The sequence below is a fragment of the Mobula birostris genome, chromosome 14 (assembly GCF_030028105.1).
Source record: "Mobula birostris isolate sMobBir1 chromosome 14, sMobBir1.hap1, whole genome shotgun sequence".
NCBI classification, from domain to species: domain Eukaryota; kingdom Metazoa; phylum Chordata; class Chondrichthyes; order Myliobatiformes; family Myliobatidae; genus Mobula; species Mobula birostris.
The window spans coordinates 196,074-214,407 of NC_092383.1; the positions used below are offsets into that span (position 1 = coordinate 196,074).

Here is an 18,334-nt window from a genome sequence, read left to right on the forward strand (position 1 = left end):
GCAAGGTTGTTGCTATGACTCCAATCAACTAGCTGTTATATCTCGCTCCTGTATGCCCTTCATCACCATCTGAAATTCTGTCAATAATGGTGTACCATCAGCAAATTTATAAATGGCATTTGGGCTATGCCTAGCCACACAGTCATAGGTGTAGAGAGAGTAGAGAAGTGGTTTAAGCACACATCCCAGTGGAGCACCAGTGCTAATTGTCATTAAGAGGGAAATTTATTATGGTCTTCTGGTTAGGAAGTCAAGGATCCAGTGCAGAGATCCAGCCATCGAGATCACGACTTCTGTAGACCTACTGTGGCGATAGGCAAATTGCAGAGGGTCCAGGTCCTTCCAGAGAGAGGTGTTGATTCTTGCCAAGATCAAAGCATTTCATCACCGTAGATGTGAGTGCTACTGAGCGATAGTCATTAAGGCAGCTAACGACGCTCTTCTTAGGCACTGGTATAATTGTTGCCCTTTTGAAGCAAATGAGAACTTCCAACTGTAGCATTGAGAAATTGAAGATGTCTTTGAATACCCTGGCCAGTTGATTGGTACAAGTTTTTAGAGCCTTACCAGGTACTCCATCAGGCCCTGCTGCCTTATGAGGGTTGATCCTCTTGAAAAACAGGCTTACGTCATCTTCCAAGACAGAGGTCACAGGACCACCTGATGCTGCACAGATCCCCATAGCTGTGGTTTTATTGTCCCTTTCAAAGTGAGCCTAAAAGGCATTGAGTTTGTCTGGTAGTGAAGTACGCTGCCATTCATGATGTTGGGTTTTGTTTTGTAGAAAATAATGGCCTGAAAACCCTGCCAGAGTTGAGGCACATTCTATGTCACTTCCAACCTCACTCAGAATTGTTTCTTTGCTCTTGAAGTAGCTCTCCACAAATCATACCTGGTTGTCTTATACAGACCTGGGTCGCCAGACTTAAATGCCACAGATCTGAGAAGCTGGTGCAAGGGGAACGGCTTCAGGTTCTTGGATCATTGGGATCTCTCTTGGGGGAGGTATGACCTGTACAAAAGTGATTTCTTGCACCTGAACCCAAGGGGGGTGGGAACAATATTCTCAACGGCAGGTTGGCTAGAGTTGTACAGTACTAGTACTAGTGTTATATCTCAATGCACAGAGTATAAGCAATAAGTTGGATGATCCTGTTGCCCTTTTACAGATTGCCAGGTACATATTGTGGGCATCACTGAATCGCGGCTGAAGGATGGTTGTAATTGGGAGCTGAATATCCAAGGTTACACATTGTATTGGAGGGATAGGAAGGTAAGTAGAGGGGGTGGTGTGGCTCTGCTAGTAAAGAATGGCATCAAATCAATAGAAAGGTGTGACATCAGATGGGAAGATGTTGAGTTCTTGTGAGTTGAGTTAAGAAACTGCAAGGGTAACAGGACCCTGATGGCAGTTAAATACAGGCCTCCAAACAGTAGCTCGGATGTGGACCACAGATTACAATGGGAAATAGAAAAGGCATGTCAAAAGGGCAATGTTATGATAGTCATCAGAGATTTTAACATGCAGGTAAGTTGGGAAAATCAAATTGATAATGGGTCTCAAGAGAGTGAATTCATTGAATGCCTATGAGATGTCTTTTTAGAACAGTTTGTTGCTGAGCCTACTAGGCAATCACCTATACTGGATAGGGTATTATGCAAAGAACCAGAAGCGATTAGGGAGCTTAAGGTAAAGGAACCCCTAGGAAGCAGTGATCACAATGTGATTGAGTTCAACTTGAAACTTAATAAAGTAAAGTCTGACGTAGCAGTATTTCAATGGAGTAAAGGAAATTACAGTGGTATGAGAGAGGAGTTGTACAAGGTAAATTGGAAAGAGATGCTGGCAGGGATGTCACCAGAACAGCAATGGCCTGAGTTTCTGGGGAAAATGAAGAATGTGCAGAATATGTGTATTCTGAAATAGTACAATTGTGGCTGATAGGGGAAGTCAAATTAATGTGAAGGTAAAAGAGGGCACACAAAGGCAAAAATTAGCAGGAACATAGAGGATGTGGAAGCTTGTAAAAACCTACAGAAAGCAACTAACAAAATCATTAAGAAGGAAAAGATGAAATACGAAAGCAAGCTAGCAAACAACATCAATGTTGATAGAAAAAGAAATGAGAGTGGATATAGGACCACTAGAAAATGATGTCAGAGAAATAATAACAGGGCCAAGGAGATGGCAGATGAACTAAATGAGTATTTTGCATCAGTCTTCCCTGTGGAAGACACAAGCAGTGTGCAAGGCATTGAAGGGTGTGAGGAAGAGATGTGAGTGCAGTTACTATTACAAGGGAGAAGGTGCTCAAAAAGCTGAAAGACCTAAAAGTGCATAAGTCACCCCGACCAGATGAACTGCACCCTAGGGTTCTGAGAAAAGGTAGCAGTAGAGATTGTGGAGGTATTAGTAATGATCTTTCAAGAATCATTGGACTCTGGCATGATTCCGGAGGACTGGAAAATTGCAAATGTCTTTCAACTCTTTAAGAAAGGAGGAAGGCAGCAGAAAGGAAATTATAGTTCAGTGAGCCTGACCTCAGTGGTTGGGAAGATGTTAGAGTAAATTGTTAAGGATGAGGTGATAGAGTACTTGGTGACACAGGACAAGGTAGGACAAAGTTAGCATGGTTTTCTTCAGGGAAAATATTGCCTGACGAACCTGTTGGAATTCTTTGAGAAGATTACAAGTAGGAAAGATAAAGGGGATGCAGTGGATGTTGTGTATTTTGATTTTCAGAAAGCCTTTGACAAGGTGATGCACATGAAGCTGCTTACTAAATTAAGAGTCCATGGTATTACAGAAAAGTTACTCGCATGGTTAGGGCATCAGCTAATTGGTAGGATCAGCAAGTGGGAATACAAGGATCCCTGTCTGGTTGGTTGCCAGTGACTAGTGGTGACCCGCAGGGCTCGGTGTTGGGACCACTTCTTTTTATGCTGTATATCAATGATTTAGATGATGGAATAGATGGCTTTGCAGATGATACGAAGATTGGTGGAGGGGCAGGTAGTGTTGCGGAAACAGGTAGACTGCAGAAGGATTTCGATAGATTAGGACAATGGGCAAGAAAGTGGCAAATGAAATACAATGTTGGAAAATCATAGTCATGCACTTTGGTGGAAGAAATAAATGTGCAGGCTATTTTCTAAATGGGGAGAATATCCGAAAATCTGAGATGCAAAGGGACTTGGGAGTCCTTGTGCAGAACACCCTAAAGGTTAACTTGCAAGTTGAGTTAGTGGTGAGGAAGGCTAAAGCAATGCTAACATTCATTTCAAGAGGTCTTGAGGACAGGAGAAGAGATGTGATGCTGAGGCTTTATAAGGCACTGGTGAACCTTCACCTTGAGTATTGTGAACAGTTTTGGGCTGCTTATCCTAGAAGAGATCTTAGAAACCTTTCGAATGTTGAAAGGCCTAGATAAGAGTAGATGTGGAAAGGATGTTTCACATGGTGTGGGAGTCTAGAACAAAAGGATGCAGCCTCAGGATTGAGGGGCATCCTTTCGAAACAGAGAAGTGGAGAAATTTCTTTAGTCAGAGGGTGGTGAATTTGTGGAATTTGTTGCCACGTGCAGCTCTGAAGGCCAGGCAGTTGGGTATATTTAAGGCAGAGATTGTTAGATTCTTCATTGGACATGGCACCAAAGGTTACGGGGAGAAGGTCGGGAAATGGGATTGAGGAGGAGAAAAAAAAGGATCAGCTATGATTGAATGGCAGAGCATACTCAATGGGCCAAATGGCCTAATTCTGTTCCTATGTTTCATGTTCCTATGGGTATACTTGTTGCTGAGGGTAATGGCCACAGGGGAAATCTGCACTGACTTCCTAATCCTTTTACCTCTCCTGGTGCTCACCCACCTCCTGTCTGAAACCTGTATTCTGAGCGTGACCACCTCTTCAAAGGTCTCTTCTGTAACATCGTCAGCCTCCCAAATGATCCTGAGTCCTTACAAGTCCAGCACCAACTCCCTGATCTGTTCAGACAGGAGCTGAAGTTGGGTGCACTCCCGCAGATGTATTCATCAGGGTAATCCGTCAGGAGTGACAAGTTCCAACATGTTACTGGAGGTGAATTCATCCTGACTACTCTGTACTAAAATACACCACGGACTGCAGTTCTTCATCCACCAAATCTCTGGGCTGAGGAAGAATGACTTTGATAGTTGGGCCCATACTTCCTGCTTATGGGTCATTTTCACTGCTTCTAAAGGGCTCTGTGTCATACTGCTGGGTTGTTAGAATACACCACCGTTGGAAGTATTCATCAAAGAAAACATCAAACTTGAATGGGTCAAGGATGGGGGAAATTGACAAACCAATTGTCTTTGTTCTTGTCATGAGGTGGAAGGACACCTCACCTCACCTTCATGAAGCTGCTCTCTAATCTCCATTTTGTGAACTGTTTGATGAACTGATTCTTGCTCCGGGATAACCTAATCAGAGCAATTGAATGTAGACACAAGGAATTTCTGGTATTGACCTTCTGAACCTAAAATCATTCTCAGATAAGCTGTGTATTATGTATTATTGCAGAAGTAATAATACATTATACATAATAATGTATTATTGCAGAAGTAATCTCATTAACTCAGTCCAGTGTCTCAGTGATCCAATTTGAGTTGAAGAAAACAGAAGTCATCTGAGGCATGAAGTTGTGAGACCCTTGGACTACATCCAGTGGGAATCTGTTATAGATCAGTCAGATTACTGTACCTTGAAACAACAAGTATGAGGTGAGGTCAACCTAGTTACGCTGTTGTTTGTGCAGAGATAATACTGTGAGTTTTGATTAATTAAAAGTTGCGTAGTGAGTTTCCTAATCTAGTTCAGTTGATGAATTGTCAACATATTTTGACATCCAGGGTGCGCAGGCAAAAAGGAATAGAGATCTGAGACACTAGTTTCAAGCAGAGCCACCCATTAGGTTAGGATGGACAAAGGAGAACATTTACTTGGATTTTCAGAATGCATTTGATAAGGTGCCACACATAAGGCAGCTAAACAAGATACGGGTAGAAGGCTGGTTGGGGCTGAGAGGCAAAGTGGATCAGCCATTATGAAATGGCGAGCAGACTCGATGGGCCAATTGGTCTAATTCTGTTCCTCAACTTATGGTTTATGGTTAATGATTCAGGAACAACTTTTTCCCCCTCCACAGTCAGATTTCTGAATGAAAAATGAATCTATGTACACTATCTCAATATGTTCTCTCTCTTTTTACACTCATTATTTAATTTTAAATGTACTTTTTACGATTCATAGTTTATATTTTAATAGATTGCAATGTACCGCTGCGGCAAACCAATAAAATTCACGACATATGCCGGGGCTTTAAACGGCAAACCCATTAAATTCGTTAAATGGGGTTAAAGAGATGGGGTGAGCAGCAGTAAATTTTACAATGTACTGGCATTTTAGATAGTAAGATTCAACCTGCTGTTATTTAATTGAAGGAAAAGAGAGAGACCGGAACGGACGTTGTTAGTGAGCAGACGAAGCCGGAGCGGAGCTGCGCCGGACTTGGAGGACCGAGCGCGGGGTGGTGCCGGAGGACCTCGGATCGCAATTTACAGTCGAAGGCAGCACTGCCTCGGACTCGGGTAGGTGCAGAGCGCGGATTCAAAAATGCAGAATCTTGTCCTCCAGTCATTACATTTGGGAGCTCAGCCACCGTTCTCCACTTCCTCATCCTTTATCAGTAATCTCCTAACTCTTTCCCCTTCCCTTCTTCACTCCCCCGTCCCTTCTACGCTCCTTCCTCCTCCTCCTCCTCCCCACCACTCCTTCCATTCTTTGCTCCTTCCCCCACCACACCTTCCTCCTTCCCCCCGCTGCCCCCTCCTCCTCCCCACCACCCGTTCCTCCCCTTCCCTTCTTCACTCCTTCCCCTCTTCCCCACCTTCTTTGCTCCTTCCCCCCACCACACCCTCCTCCTTCCTGCCGCCGCCCCCTCCTCCTCCCCACCACCCATTCCTTCCCGTTCCCCTTCTAAAGCTCCTTCCTCCTCTTTCCCCATCTCACCACCCCTTCCTCCTTCCCCTCTGCACCACCCCTGCCCATTCTTCCCCCTTGCCTGTCCTGCTGTTCTTTTTCAAAATATTAGCTGTTGCTGAATGCTGTATTTGTCTCTTGTTTGTAGGCAGTCTGTGCTGTGCCTTGTTGAGGTGGAGGAGCAAGCGCGGTGTTCTGAAGCCATGCCGACGGTGGTGCTGTTAGATGTTTCTCTCTCCATGACTCGCCCGGTCTCTCTGGAAGGCACCGAGGAATACCAGCGCAAACATTTGGCTGCTCATGGACTCAGTATGCTGTTTGAACATATGGCGACCAGTTACAAACTGGAGTTCACTTGTCTCGTGGCTTTCTCTTCTCTCTGGGAACTCATGGTGCCCTTCACCAGAGATTATAATGCTCTTCAGGTGCGACTTGACGTGTTTCAGTTGTCCACCCTGATTCCTGGCCAGGTTATTTGTGTGAAATAATCCTGTCTCTAGTTGGCAGGAAATGCTAACTAGTCCCCTCGTGCCAGACAAAGTTTGGTACAGCACAATGTCAGGCCCTCCAGCCCATTACTGTAATTACCATTCCTGTTCTGACATGTCAGTTCATGGCCACCTCTGGTGACACACTGAGGCCACCCTCAGGGTGGAGGAGTAAAATGTTGTATTTACTCTGGGTAGCTCCAACCTGATGGCATGAATATCGATTTCTCCTTCTGGTTAAAATAAAATCTGGGGGTACATGTCCCTGAAAGTTGCCTCACAGGTGGATAGGGCAGTTAAGAAAGCTTATGTGGTGTTAGCTTTCATAAGTCGAGGGATAGGGTTTAAGAGGCGCGATGTAATGATGCAGCTCTATAAAACTCTGGTTAGGCCACACTTGGAGTACTGTGTCCAGTTCTGGTCACCTCACTATAGGAAGGATGTGGAAACATTGGAAAGGGTACAGAGGAGATTTACCAGAATGCTGCCTGGTTTAGAGAGTATGCATTATGATCAGAGATTAAGGGAGCTAGGACATTACTCTTTGGAGAGAAGGAGGATGAGAGGAGATATGATAGAGGTGTACAAGATAATAAGAGGAATAGATAGAGTGGATAGCCAGCCACTCTTACCCTGGGCACCACTGCTCAATACAAGAGGACATGGCTTTAAGGTAAGGGGTGGGAAGTTCAAGGGGGATATTAGAGGAAGGTTTTTTACTCAGGAGAGTGGTCGGTGCGTGGAATACGCTGCCTGAGTCAGTGGTGGAGGCAGATACACAAGTGAAGTTTAAGAGACTACTAGACAGGTATATGGAGGAATTTAAGGTGGGAGCTTATATGGGAGGCAGGGTTTGAGGGTTGGCACAACATTGTGGGTTGAAGGGCCTGTACTGTGCTGCACTATTCTGTGTTCTATATTCTTTACCTTTCCCATCCATCTGGCTTCACCTATCACCTTCTAGCTAGTCTTCCTTCCCCTCCCCCCACCGTTTTATTCTGGTGTCTTCCCCCTTCCTTACCAGTAATGAATGAAGGGTCTCAGCCTGAAATGTCAACTGTTTACTTATTTCCATAGATTTTGCCTGACCTGCTGAGTTCCTCCAGAATTTAGTGCGTGTTGCTTCAGCCCATCATGTCTGTGCTGAGCATGATTCCCATTTCAACTGAACATGGTCCAGAGCAACACACACAAAATGCTGGAGGAAATCAGCATCTATGGTAATGAAAAACAGTCAACGTTTCGGACCGAGACCCTTCTTCAGGACTAAGATGGAAGGGGTGAGACACCTGAATAGAAAGGTCAAAGTAGGGAATAGAGGTGGGGAGGAGAAGGGAGGGCAGGAAGGAGAAATCGATATTCATGCCTTCAGGTTGGATGGTACCCTGACAGAATATGTGTCCCTCCTCTCCCCTGAGGGTGGGCTCATCTTGGCACAAGACGAGGCCGTGGATCAACATGTCAGAATGGGAATTGGAATTAAATGTTTGGCCACTGGGAAGTCCTGCATGTGGCAGATGGTACAGAGGTGCTCAATGAAGCCGTCCCTCAATTTACAACAGCTCACACCAATGTAGAGGAGGACACATCGGGAGCATCATACGCAATAGACGCAAATGTCAGAGGTTATTACGGGACATTGATTGGATGCAGAACTGGGCTCGGAAGTGGCAGATGGAGTTCAACCCAGATAAATGTGAAGCAGTTTATTTTGGTAGGTCAAATTTTAAGACAGAATATACTCTTGGAAGTGTGGAGGATCAGAGAGATCTTGAGGTCCATGTCGATCGTACCCTCAAAGCTGCTGTGTGTTTTAACAGTGTTGTTAAGAAGGTGTATGATGTGTTGGCCTTCATCAACCATGGGATTAAGTTTAAGAGCGTTAAGGTAACGTTAAAACAATATAAGATCTTAGTTAAACCCACTTGGAGTACTGTGTTCAGTTCTGGTCACCTCACTACGGGAATGACATGGATACTATAGAGAGAGTGCAGAGGAATTTACAAGGATGTTGCCTGGATTGGGGAGCATGCCTTATGAAAATAGGTTGAGTGAAGTTGGCCTTTTCTCTTTGGAGCAATGGAGGATGAGAGGTGACCTGATAGAGGTGTATGAGATGATGAGAGGCATTGATCGTGTGGATGCCCAGAGGCTTTTTTCCACGGCTGAAATGGCTAACATGAGGGGACATTGTTTTAAGGTGCTTAGAAGTAGGTATAGAGGGGAAGTCAGGCGTAAGTTTTTCACACACACAGTAGTGGGTGTGTGGAATGCACTGCCAGCAACGGTGGTAGAGGTGGATATAATAGGATCTTTTAAGAGACATCTTGGATAGGTACATAGAGCTTAGAAAATAGTGCTATGCAGTGGGGAAATTCTGTGCAGTTTCTAGAGAAGATTACGTGGTCGGCACAGCATTGTGGGCCGAAGGGCCTGTAATGTGCTGTAGATTTCCATGTACCATACCTGACCTGTTCATGGTCCATATCTGCTGAAATCTGCTTTTACTACCTCCTCTTCCCCATCCCCCACCCCCCAGCTGCATGTTCCTGGTACCTACCACTCTGCGTAAAAATTAAATGATTTGCTCAGAAATCCCCTATAAACTTCCCCACTCTAATCTATATGATATAGTTTTTGACAATTTTATCTTGGTGAAATAGACTGTCTATGCCTCTCATAATTGTGTGTATATATATTTATATACTTTTTGATACTCCAGAGAAAACAATCCAAGGTTCTCCAATCTCTCCTTATTGTTAATGCTCTTTAATCCAGGGAAAATCACAGTGTCCATCTTCTGTGCCTTCTGCAAAGCCTTCTCATACTCCTTGCAATGAAGTGACAGAGCACTCCAAATTTTTATATAAGTACTACATGATTTACAAATATCAAGCAGTAGTAAATCAAGGCATCTGGACTTGCTGTGTTGTTTAGAAGACATTTCATCACTCATCCAAGAGGCATCATCAGTTCTAATTCATTGTGAATAGTTTTCCAGCTTATAAACTCTGAGAGTTCTTTAAAAGGGGAGCAATCATATGAGGGTCTTTAGGAGTCATAGAGGTTATGGAAGGGTTATTAGTCTTTGCGTGACTGGAGATGTGGACTGTTTTGGAGACGCTGGGGTAGAGATGTGTGGACTGCATTGTAAGTAGCTGATAGGTCGTGTCATACCCCACCCCCTCTGTTCAGGAATGGGTCTTCCAGTTTGACAAGGATGGCTTCTTTAGCCCCTCTTTCAAACCACCTGTCCTTCCTGTCCAAAATGTGCACATTGTTGTCATCAAAGGCGTATCCCTTGTCCTTTAGGTGTAGGTATACATCCGAGTCTTGACCTGAGGTGTTAGCCCTCCTATGTTGGGCCATCCCTTTGTGAAGTGGTTGTTTTGTCTCACTGATATACAGATCTGTGCAGTTCTCATTATATTGGATAGCAAATATAATATTGCTCTGTTTATGTTTGCATTTTCAACAAACAGCAAATCCCTGTTTTTCAAACCTGCAAACATACTCACACTCGTCCAGCTCAAGGATCCCACACCCAAACCATTTCCAATTTCTGACCTTTAACCGGAATTGGGAAGTGTGTAAATGCACCTTTGAACACAGATGAAATGTGGTAGATCCAGCAGTATATGGACCCTGGATTTCATGCTCATGTCCAAGGAGTAACTTATCACTTATTGGAATCATTTACAATTTTAGTGATCTATAGACAACTCTAGTCAAGTCAGGTACATCAATGTTACATTACTTCCAAATGCAACCACTTTGAAATTCTCTATTTTATCAGATCTCTCCATTGGTTTGCCATTTGTAATCTGCTCCAGCCTGTAACCGTCTACCATCTCACTGCTTCAGTTTTGCCCTCTTGATTACTCTCAGTTTTAATGGCTGCAGTGTTCAAGACGTTAACCCATCTGTCCTTTTTCTCCTTTCATGAGAGGTCATTAAATATTGTTCATGCATTCTTTTAGCTCAGTGTCTTTCAAACTTCCATGAAGTATCTTTGACAGTTAAAATGTTCAATTTTCTCACCACACTGGATCTCTTACAGGAAGCTCTGACCACCATGGATGACTATGACAAGACCTGCCTGGAGTCTGCTCTTGTGGGGGTCAGTAATATTGTGCAGGATGAGTGGGGTGCCTGCATTCCCTGTCAGGTAACTGCACGTCCACTTATGAGCTTGACTGTCTACCTGATCCTGAGTTTCTGTCTTGTACATTTGCTGATATGTTTCAGAAGAAGTTTTGACATTGGATGTTCTTGCAGCTGGTAAAGCTGTGGAGCCTCTTACTCTCAGATTATGTTGGGAAAAGAGGATTCTGAGGAATGACTTTTCCTGCTATAGCAGTTTCAGGTAGTTCATATTTAGAATGTGTGAATTTGCGGACAATGTATGCTTGTTTTCTGAAAGTTTATAGAGACCTTCAGTACCCACTCTAAGGTTGATTGCATCTTTTAATGAAATGACTGGTTACCAGAATGTGTTTCATAACAATTCCTGGTTCACTATGAAAATTTCGCCTCTTTGATTTCAACTTATGGTGAGTATTAATTGTGATCTCTGTGGCCTGAGATATGTGAGTGTAATTGAGAATATCTGAGACTATCTTTAAGCCGTTCCTGATTTTGAAATGTATAATTATTCAATAAAACAGAGAAGTTGGATTGTTTCCTCATCATCTGGTCCAGCCTGTTCTAGACGAAATATGCTGTTCAACTGTTCTTGTCTCTGCTGTCCTATGATGACACTGAAGCTAATAGGTTAGAAGCATTTCTAATGGTTGGAGAATGTGGAAAACTAATATGTAACAAAATATTTTATCCTGTAATTAAAAACTGAAATCATTTACATTTTCCTGATTCAGCTCCTTCTCTTACTGAAGCAATTTTCTGATGAAGTATCTGATTGTAAGTTTGTTTTATCTATCTCAGGTGATCCTTGTAACAGATGGGAGCCTGGGAATAGGTCGAGGATCCCTGCGTCATTCGCTCTCCATCCTTCATCAGCGTTCCGAGGAGAACAAGTTCCCTCTTCCCTTCCCATTTCCATCAAAACTATATATTATGTGCATTGCCAACTTAGAGGAGGTATGGCATATCTGAGGGGAAAATTGGACACTTCAGTAACAAGGTCCTAAAGAAAAGAATGTGTCTGGAATTAATTTGAGATGGTTATTTGATGTGACCCTGTATTCTGCGTACTTCACGAACATCAACTTTGTTTTTCTAGCTTCAGGCCACAGACACACTGGATGTTCTGGAACGTCTGATAGATTTAAACAACAGTGAGGGGCAGATCTTCACTATTGATGGCCCTCTTTGCCTGAAAAATGTACAGTCTATGTTTGGGTATGTTGATTGCTTATGAATCTGATACATGACAAGATAGTGTGGATGTGGCAGCCTCAGAATAGAGGGATGTCCATTTAGAACAAAGATCAGGAGGTATTTACTTTAGCCAGAGGGTGCTGAATTGATTGCTACAGGTGGCTGTGGAGGCCAAGTCATTTAGGTATATTTAAAGTGGAGGTTGATAGATTCTTGATTGATCAGGACGTAAAAATGTTACGGGGCGAAGGTAAGAGAATGGGTTTGTGAGAGAGAGAGAGAGAGAGATAATAACTCAGCCTTGAGGGAATGGTGGAGCAGACTCCATGAGCTAAATGGCCTAATTCTGCTCCTATGTCTTGTGGTCTTCTGAATATGGATTGATGCTGTGATCTGAGTGACTGCTTTGGCATGAAGTGGGATGGGCTATATTCTGATAATGGGTTGTGTGAGTTATAATCCAAGAGTATTGTTTGTTCCTCTGTAGATTACATATCAGTCCCACTGCTGGTACTTTTTCTGGATTTTGGATCATAATGATGTCTCTCTTTTTGCACTGCAGCAAACTGATTGACCAAGCATACTCTCCTTTCCATGCTGTGCTGAAATGTGGGCATCTCGTTTCTGACATGCAGATGTTTCCGAGACCAGAACCTGTTGTCATTGATGAAGAACTGGAGCCCATTCCAAAAACTATCAACACAGGTAAGATTTAGAGTCTTAGAGCTGTACTGTACAGTATTTCAGCCTAACTTGTCCACACCGATCACGATGCGTAGCTATGTTAATCTCATTTGCTTACACTAGGCCCGTATTTCTCTAATTCTTTCCTATCCAACTACTTCTCCAAATACCTGTTCTGTACAAATATATTTGGCTCAACTGCTTCCTGACCTTTCAGATCTCTTTTAAACTTTTCCTCTCTCGCTTTAAACCGGTGCCCTATAGTTTTAGATTTCCTCACTCTTAGGGAAAGGTCTCCAACTATCCTATTAATCATGATTTTATAAACCTCAGTGAGGTCTCCTCTAAGACTGCTGTGGTCCAGAGAGACAAACCTAATCTATCCAATTATTATGTCCTTATAAGTACAACTCTCCAATTCCCTGATTGACTGTTTCTACTAGCCATACTGACAGTGAGTTTCAGATTATTCGAATTCCTTGCATTAAAGCAATTCCTCACGCTGCTTATAGATGTTGCCCACCACTTTGAATCTGTGGCATGGTCTTTGAAATATCTTCCCACTGGGTCATCTTCAGTAGTAAGTCTAAACCTTCAGCATGATGGATTAATTTCCTCTCAGTTTTCTTTGCTTCAAGGAAAACATTCGTACATTCCCTGGGCCGTTTCATCCGTCCACATTAATCTAATTCTGCAACATGATTCAGAAAATTGATGGAGTCGTGGATAGTGTTGAAGAATTCAGCAGAATATACACCAGTTGATGAAATGGCAGATGGAGGTTAATTGATGCATGTACAAAGAATTACACTTTCAGAGGAAAGTGGAAGAGTATTAGCATATAGTACAAAGCAGGACCCTTAGTGCTAAAACAATGGACTCAGTCCTTTGAGTCATGGCATATTCTTCATGAATATTTTCTACGCTCTTTTCATCTTAATTGTGTTTTTCCGACAGCAGGGTGACCAAAACAACACAATGTTCTAAGTGCAGCCTCACTAACATCTTGCACAGGCAGCAGTCCAGAGATTACTACCCTGAAGGTTCTGTTTTTCAGCTTTCTACATAGCTCCCTAAAATTTCTGTTCAGGACCTTTTCACCTGTACCAAGACTTCTGGCCGTTCACCTTCCCCCTTTAGAATGCCGTGGCCTTGACCCAAGAAATTCCCAACTTTGGCAGCTGGGAGGCAACGTATCATCTGGGTGTCTCCATCACATCCACAGAATCTCGTCTCTGTTCCTTTGACTGTGGAATCCCCTCTCAGCACTGGAGTCCTCTTCACCTCTCCTCTATTCTGAGCCACAGAGCCAAAGACCTGGTCCCCCTCAACAATATCCAAGGTGGTATACTTATTATTGAGGGGAGCAGTCACAGGAGTACTCTGCACTGGCTGCCTACTTCCCTTCTTTCTCTTGACAGTCACCCAGTTACCTGCCTCTTGCAACCTGGGGTTGACTACCTCCCTGTAGCTCCTTCCTCAGTCTCCTGTATGAGCTGAAAGTCATTGAGCAGCAGCTCCAGTTCCTTTAACACGTTCTGTGAGGAGCTGCAGCTTGGTGCACCATAAGACATAGGAGCAGAATTAGGCCATTTGGCCCATCAAGTCTATTCTGCCATTCAATCATGGCTGAATCTTTTTTCCTCTCCTCAGCCCAGTCTCCCAGAATTCCCACATCTCTCACACAGAACAAGCCACAGCCCCTGGAGCCATTCTCACTGCACTACCTGTAGCCTAACAGCCAAGGAATGAAGAATGAAAAAGAAACTTGCCACATACTTGCCTCACACAAGCCTGATAAGCCAAAGTCACTCCAACACTGGCCCACTCACATAATGACTGCTCCTTTGCCCCTGCCTTATTTTTATTTGTCTTTTCTGATGAACCCTGGTCACTGATCAAGTGCAGTGCAACTCCAAAAATCTGCCGCGAAGTGCTGCCTTTTTTAATCTTCAGCCATGGACCTAAATGAAATCGCCGCTTCTTCTTGTGCTCCAGCTCACTGACTGGGTGCAGTCCAATTCCCAAGCAAGCAATTTAAGAATTTAGAACATTGAACATAAAACAGCGCAGCAAAGGAACAGGCTCTTCAGCTCAGTGTCCATGTTTATCATGACGCCATTGTAAACTAATACCCTCTGCCAGTATGTGGATAGCCGCCACTCCTGACCAGTTTGTGGCCTGTCTAAATGCTTGTTAAATGTTGCTATCACAGTTTCTTTTATGACTTCCACTGGTGGCATGTTCCAGGCATTTATCACTCTCTGTGCAAATAGACTTTACACATAAATATCTGTTAAATTTTCCTCCTTTCACCTTAAAGGTATGTCCTCTGGTATTTGACATTTTTACCCTGGGAAAAAGATGAAAGCTTTCTTCACCACCCTATCCACATTAGATTCCACCTTAAGGGAACTATGCACCATTATTCCTAAATCCCTGTGTTCTTCTGCATTCTTCAGTGCCCTACCATTTACCATGTATGTCCTATTTTGATTAGTCCTACCAAAATGTAGCACCTCACACTTATCAGCATTAAATTCCATTTGCCATCTTTCAGCCCACTCTTCCAACTGGCCTAAATCTCTCTGCAAGCTTTGAAAACCTACTTCATTATCCACAACTCCACCTATCTTAGTATCATCTGCATACTTACTAATCCAATTTACCACCCCATCATCCAGATCATTAATATATATGACAAACGACACTGGACCCAGTACAGATCCCTGAGGCACACCACTAGTCACTGGCACCATCCCCGTTTCTAATGACATTTGAAATATTTCTGTCAGAGCCCCTGCTATTTCTACACTAACCTCCCTCAAGGTCCTAGGGAATATCCTGTCAGGACCCGGAGACTTATCCACTTTTATATTCCTTAAAAGCACCAATACTTCCTCTTCTTTAATCACCATAGTTTCCATAACTTCCCTACCTGTTTCCCTTCCCTTACACAATTCAATATCCTTCTCCTTAGAGAATACCGAAGAAAAGAAATTATTCAAAATCTCCCCCGTCTCTTTTGGTTCCACACATAGCTGTCCAATTCCCAAGCAAGCAATTTAAGAATTTAGAACATTGATTCTCCACTCTGATTCTCTTAAGGGACCAATTTTATCCCGCACTGTCCTTTTGCTATTAATATAACTGTAGAAACCCTTTGGATTTGTTGGTTGCCCCTTTGACACTCCAGACAAAACAATCCAAGTTGGACCAATTTTTCCTTGTAGCTAAAACTCTATAATACAGGCAATGTCATGGTGAATGTTTTCTGCACCCTCTTCAAATCTCCACACTCTTCCTGTAACGAAGCAACCAGGAATAAACATACTACTTCAGATGAGGCCTGCCCAAAGTTTTATCCAGCTTCAACTGGCTTGCCAACATTTATACTCAGTACTCAAACTGATAAAGGCAAGTATACCAAATGCTTTCTTTTTTTTCCTTTCTAGTTGAGTTGCCACTTTCAGGGAATTATGAACTTGAACCCCAAGATCCGTCTTTACATCAGTGCTCCCTAGCATCCTGCCATTACTATATACTTTCCTCTCACTCTTGACCTCCCAAAGTGCAATAGTTCACACTTGTCTGGATTAAACTCCATCTGCTGCATCTCCAATGACATTTCCAACAGGTGTTTATCTTTCTGAATCCCTTAACATAAGACCATGAGATATAGGAGCAGAATTAGGCCATTTGGCTAATCGAGTCTGCTCTGCCACTTCATCTTGGCTGATCCATTTTTCCTTTTCAGCCCCTATCTACTTACTTGCCCCCCCACCCCCCATATCCCTTCATGCCTTCCTGACCAATCAAGAATCTATCAACCTCTATAAAGACAGCCTCCACAGCTGCCTGTGGCAAGGAATTCCACAGATTCACCACCCTCTAGCTAAAGAAATTTCTCCTCATCTCCATTCTATTCCTAGGCTTGTCCTTTGGTCTTAAACACTCCCACCATAAGAAATATCCTCTCCACATCCACTCTGTCAAGGCCTTTCACCATTCGATTGGTTTTGCTTAGGTCTACCCTCATCCTTCTGAAGTCCAGTAAAAACAGGCCCAGAGCCATCAGATACTCTTCATGTTACAAGTTATTCAATCCTGGAATCATTTCCGTGAACCTCTTTTGAACCCTCTCCAGTTTCAGCACATCCTTTCTAAGATAAGGGGCCCAAAACTACTCACAATACTCCAATTGCAGCCTTACCGGTGCTTTATAAAGTCTCAACATTACATCCTTGCTTTTATATTCTTGTCCTCTTGAAATGAGTGCTAACATTGCATTTGTCTTCCTCACCACTGACTCAACCTGCAAATTAACCTTTTAGGGAATCCTGCACAAGGACTCCCTTTGTGCCTCAGATTTTTGAATTTTCTTTCCATTTAGAAAACAGTCAACCGTTTCATCTACCAAAGTGCATGACCATACACTTCCTGACACAGTGTTCCATTTGCCACTTCTTTGCCTATTCTCCAAAATCAAAGTCCTTCTGTAGCCTCTCTACTTCCCCAAAACTATCTGCCTCTTCACCTATCTTCAAAATTGTCTATTCAAAAAGCCATCAATTCCATCATCCAAATCATTGACATATAATGTAAAAAGAAGCAGCCCCAACACAGACCCCTGTGAAATAACATTAGCCACTAGCAGCCAACCAGAAAAGGCTCCCTTTATTCCCACTCTTTGACTCCTGCCAAACAACTGCTGCTTCATCTGTGCAAGAATCTTTCCTGTAATACCATGGACTTGTAGCTTGTTAAGCAGCCTCATGTGTGGCGTCTTGTCAAAGGGTTTTGTAACTCCAAGTACGCATCAACTGCTTTCCCCTTTGTCTATCCTGGTGACCATTTCTTCAAAGAATTCCAACAGATTTGTCAGGCAAGATCTTCTCTTAATAAAGTGATGCTGACTATGGCCTGTTTTATCACGTGCCTCTAACTACCCTGAAACCACATCCTTAACAATTGACTCCGACACCTTCCCAACCACTGAGAGCAGACTAACTGGCCAATAATTTCCTTTTTTTTTTCTGCCTCTCTCCCTTTTTGAAGAATGGAATAACATTTGGAATTTTCCAGTCTTCCAGAACAATTCCTGATTCTAGAAAGATCTAGAAAATTCTGGAACCGTAGGAGATAGCAGAGGTACTTAATGAATACTTCAGTATTCACTATGGAAAAGGATCTTGGCGATAATAGGGATGACTTGCAGTGGACTGAAAAGCTTCAGCATGTAGATATTAAGGAAGATGATGTGCTGGAGCTTTTGGAAAGCATCAAGTTGAATAAGTCATCATGACCAGACGGGGTGTACCCCAGGCTACTGTGGAAAGCGAGACAGGAGATTGCTGAGCCTCTGGCAATGATCTTTGCATCATCAGTGAGGATGGGAGAGGTTCCGGAGGATTGGAGGGTTGCGGATGTTGCGGATGCACAAAACAGCTGTGCAGGTTGACTCTCTGGTTAAGAAGGCATACGATGTATTGGCCTTCATTAATCGTGCAATTGAATTTAGGAACGAAGAGGAAATGTTGCAGCTATATAGGACCCTGGTCAGACCCTATTTGGAGTACTGTGCTCAGTTCTGGTTGCCTCACTACTACAGAAAGGATGTGGAAGCCATAGAAAGGGTGCAGAGGAGATTTACAAGGATGTTGATTGGTGAGCATGCCTTACGAGAATAGGTTGAGTGAACTCAGCCTTTGTACCTTGGAGCGACAGAGGATGAGAAGTGACCTGATAGAAGTGTATAAGATAATGGGAGGCATTGATCGTGTGGATAGTCAGAGGCTTTTCCCCAGGGCTGAAATAGCTA

At 43.3% G+C, this 18,334-nt stretch overlaps 1 protein-coding gene across 1 annotated transcript in view; it reads left to right on the forward strand.

Annotated features, from left to right (window-relative positions):
* Window positions 1-5,502: 5,502 nt before the first annotated feature.
* ints14 (integrator complex subunit 14) overlaps window positions 5,503-18,334 on the forward strand; it is a 40,270-nt gene continuing 27,438 nt past the window's right edge. The window contains exons 1-6 of the mRNA XM_072277884.1: window positions 5,503-5,610; window positions 6,150-6,426; window positions 10,550-10,657; window positions 11,434-11,589; window positions 11,732-11,850; window positions 12,392-12,534. Coding sequence (XP_072133985.1) covers window positions 6,205-6,426; window positions 10,550-10,657; window positions 11,434-11,589; window positions 11,732-11,850; window positions 12,392-12,534 — 748 coding nt within the window. The 5' untranslated portion in view covers window positions 5,503-5,610; window positions 6,150-6,204. The remainder of the gene's footprint in view (window positions 5,611-6,149; window positions 6,427-10,549; window positions 10,658-11,433; window positions 11,590-11,731; window positions 11,851-12,391; window positions 12,535-18,334) is intronic.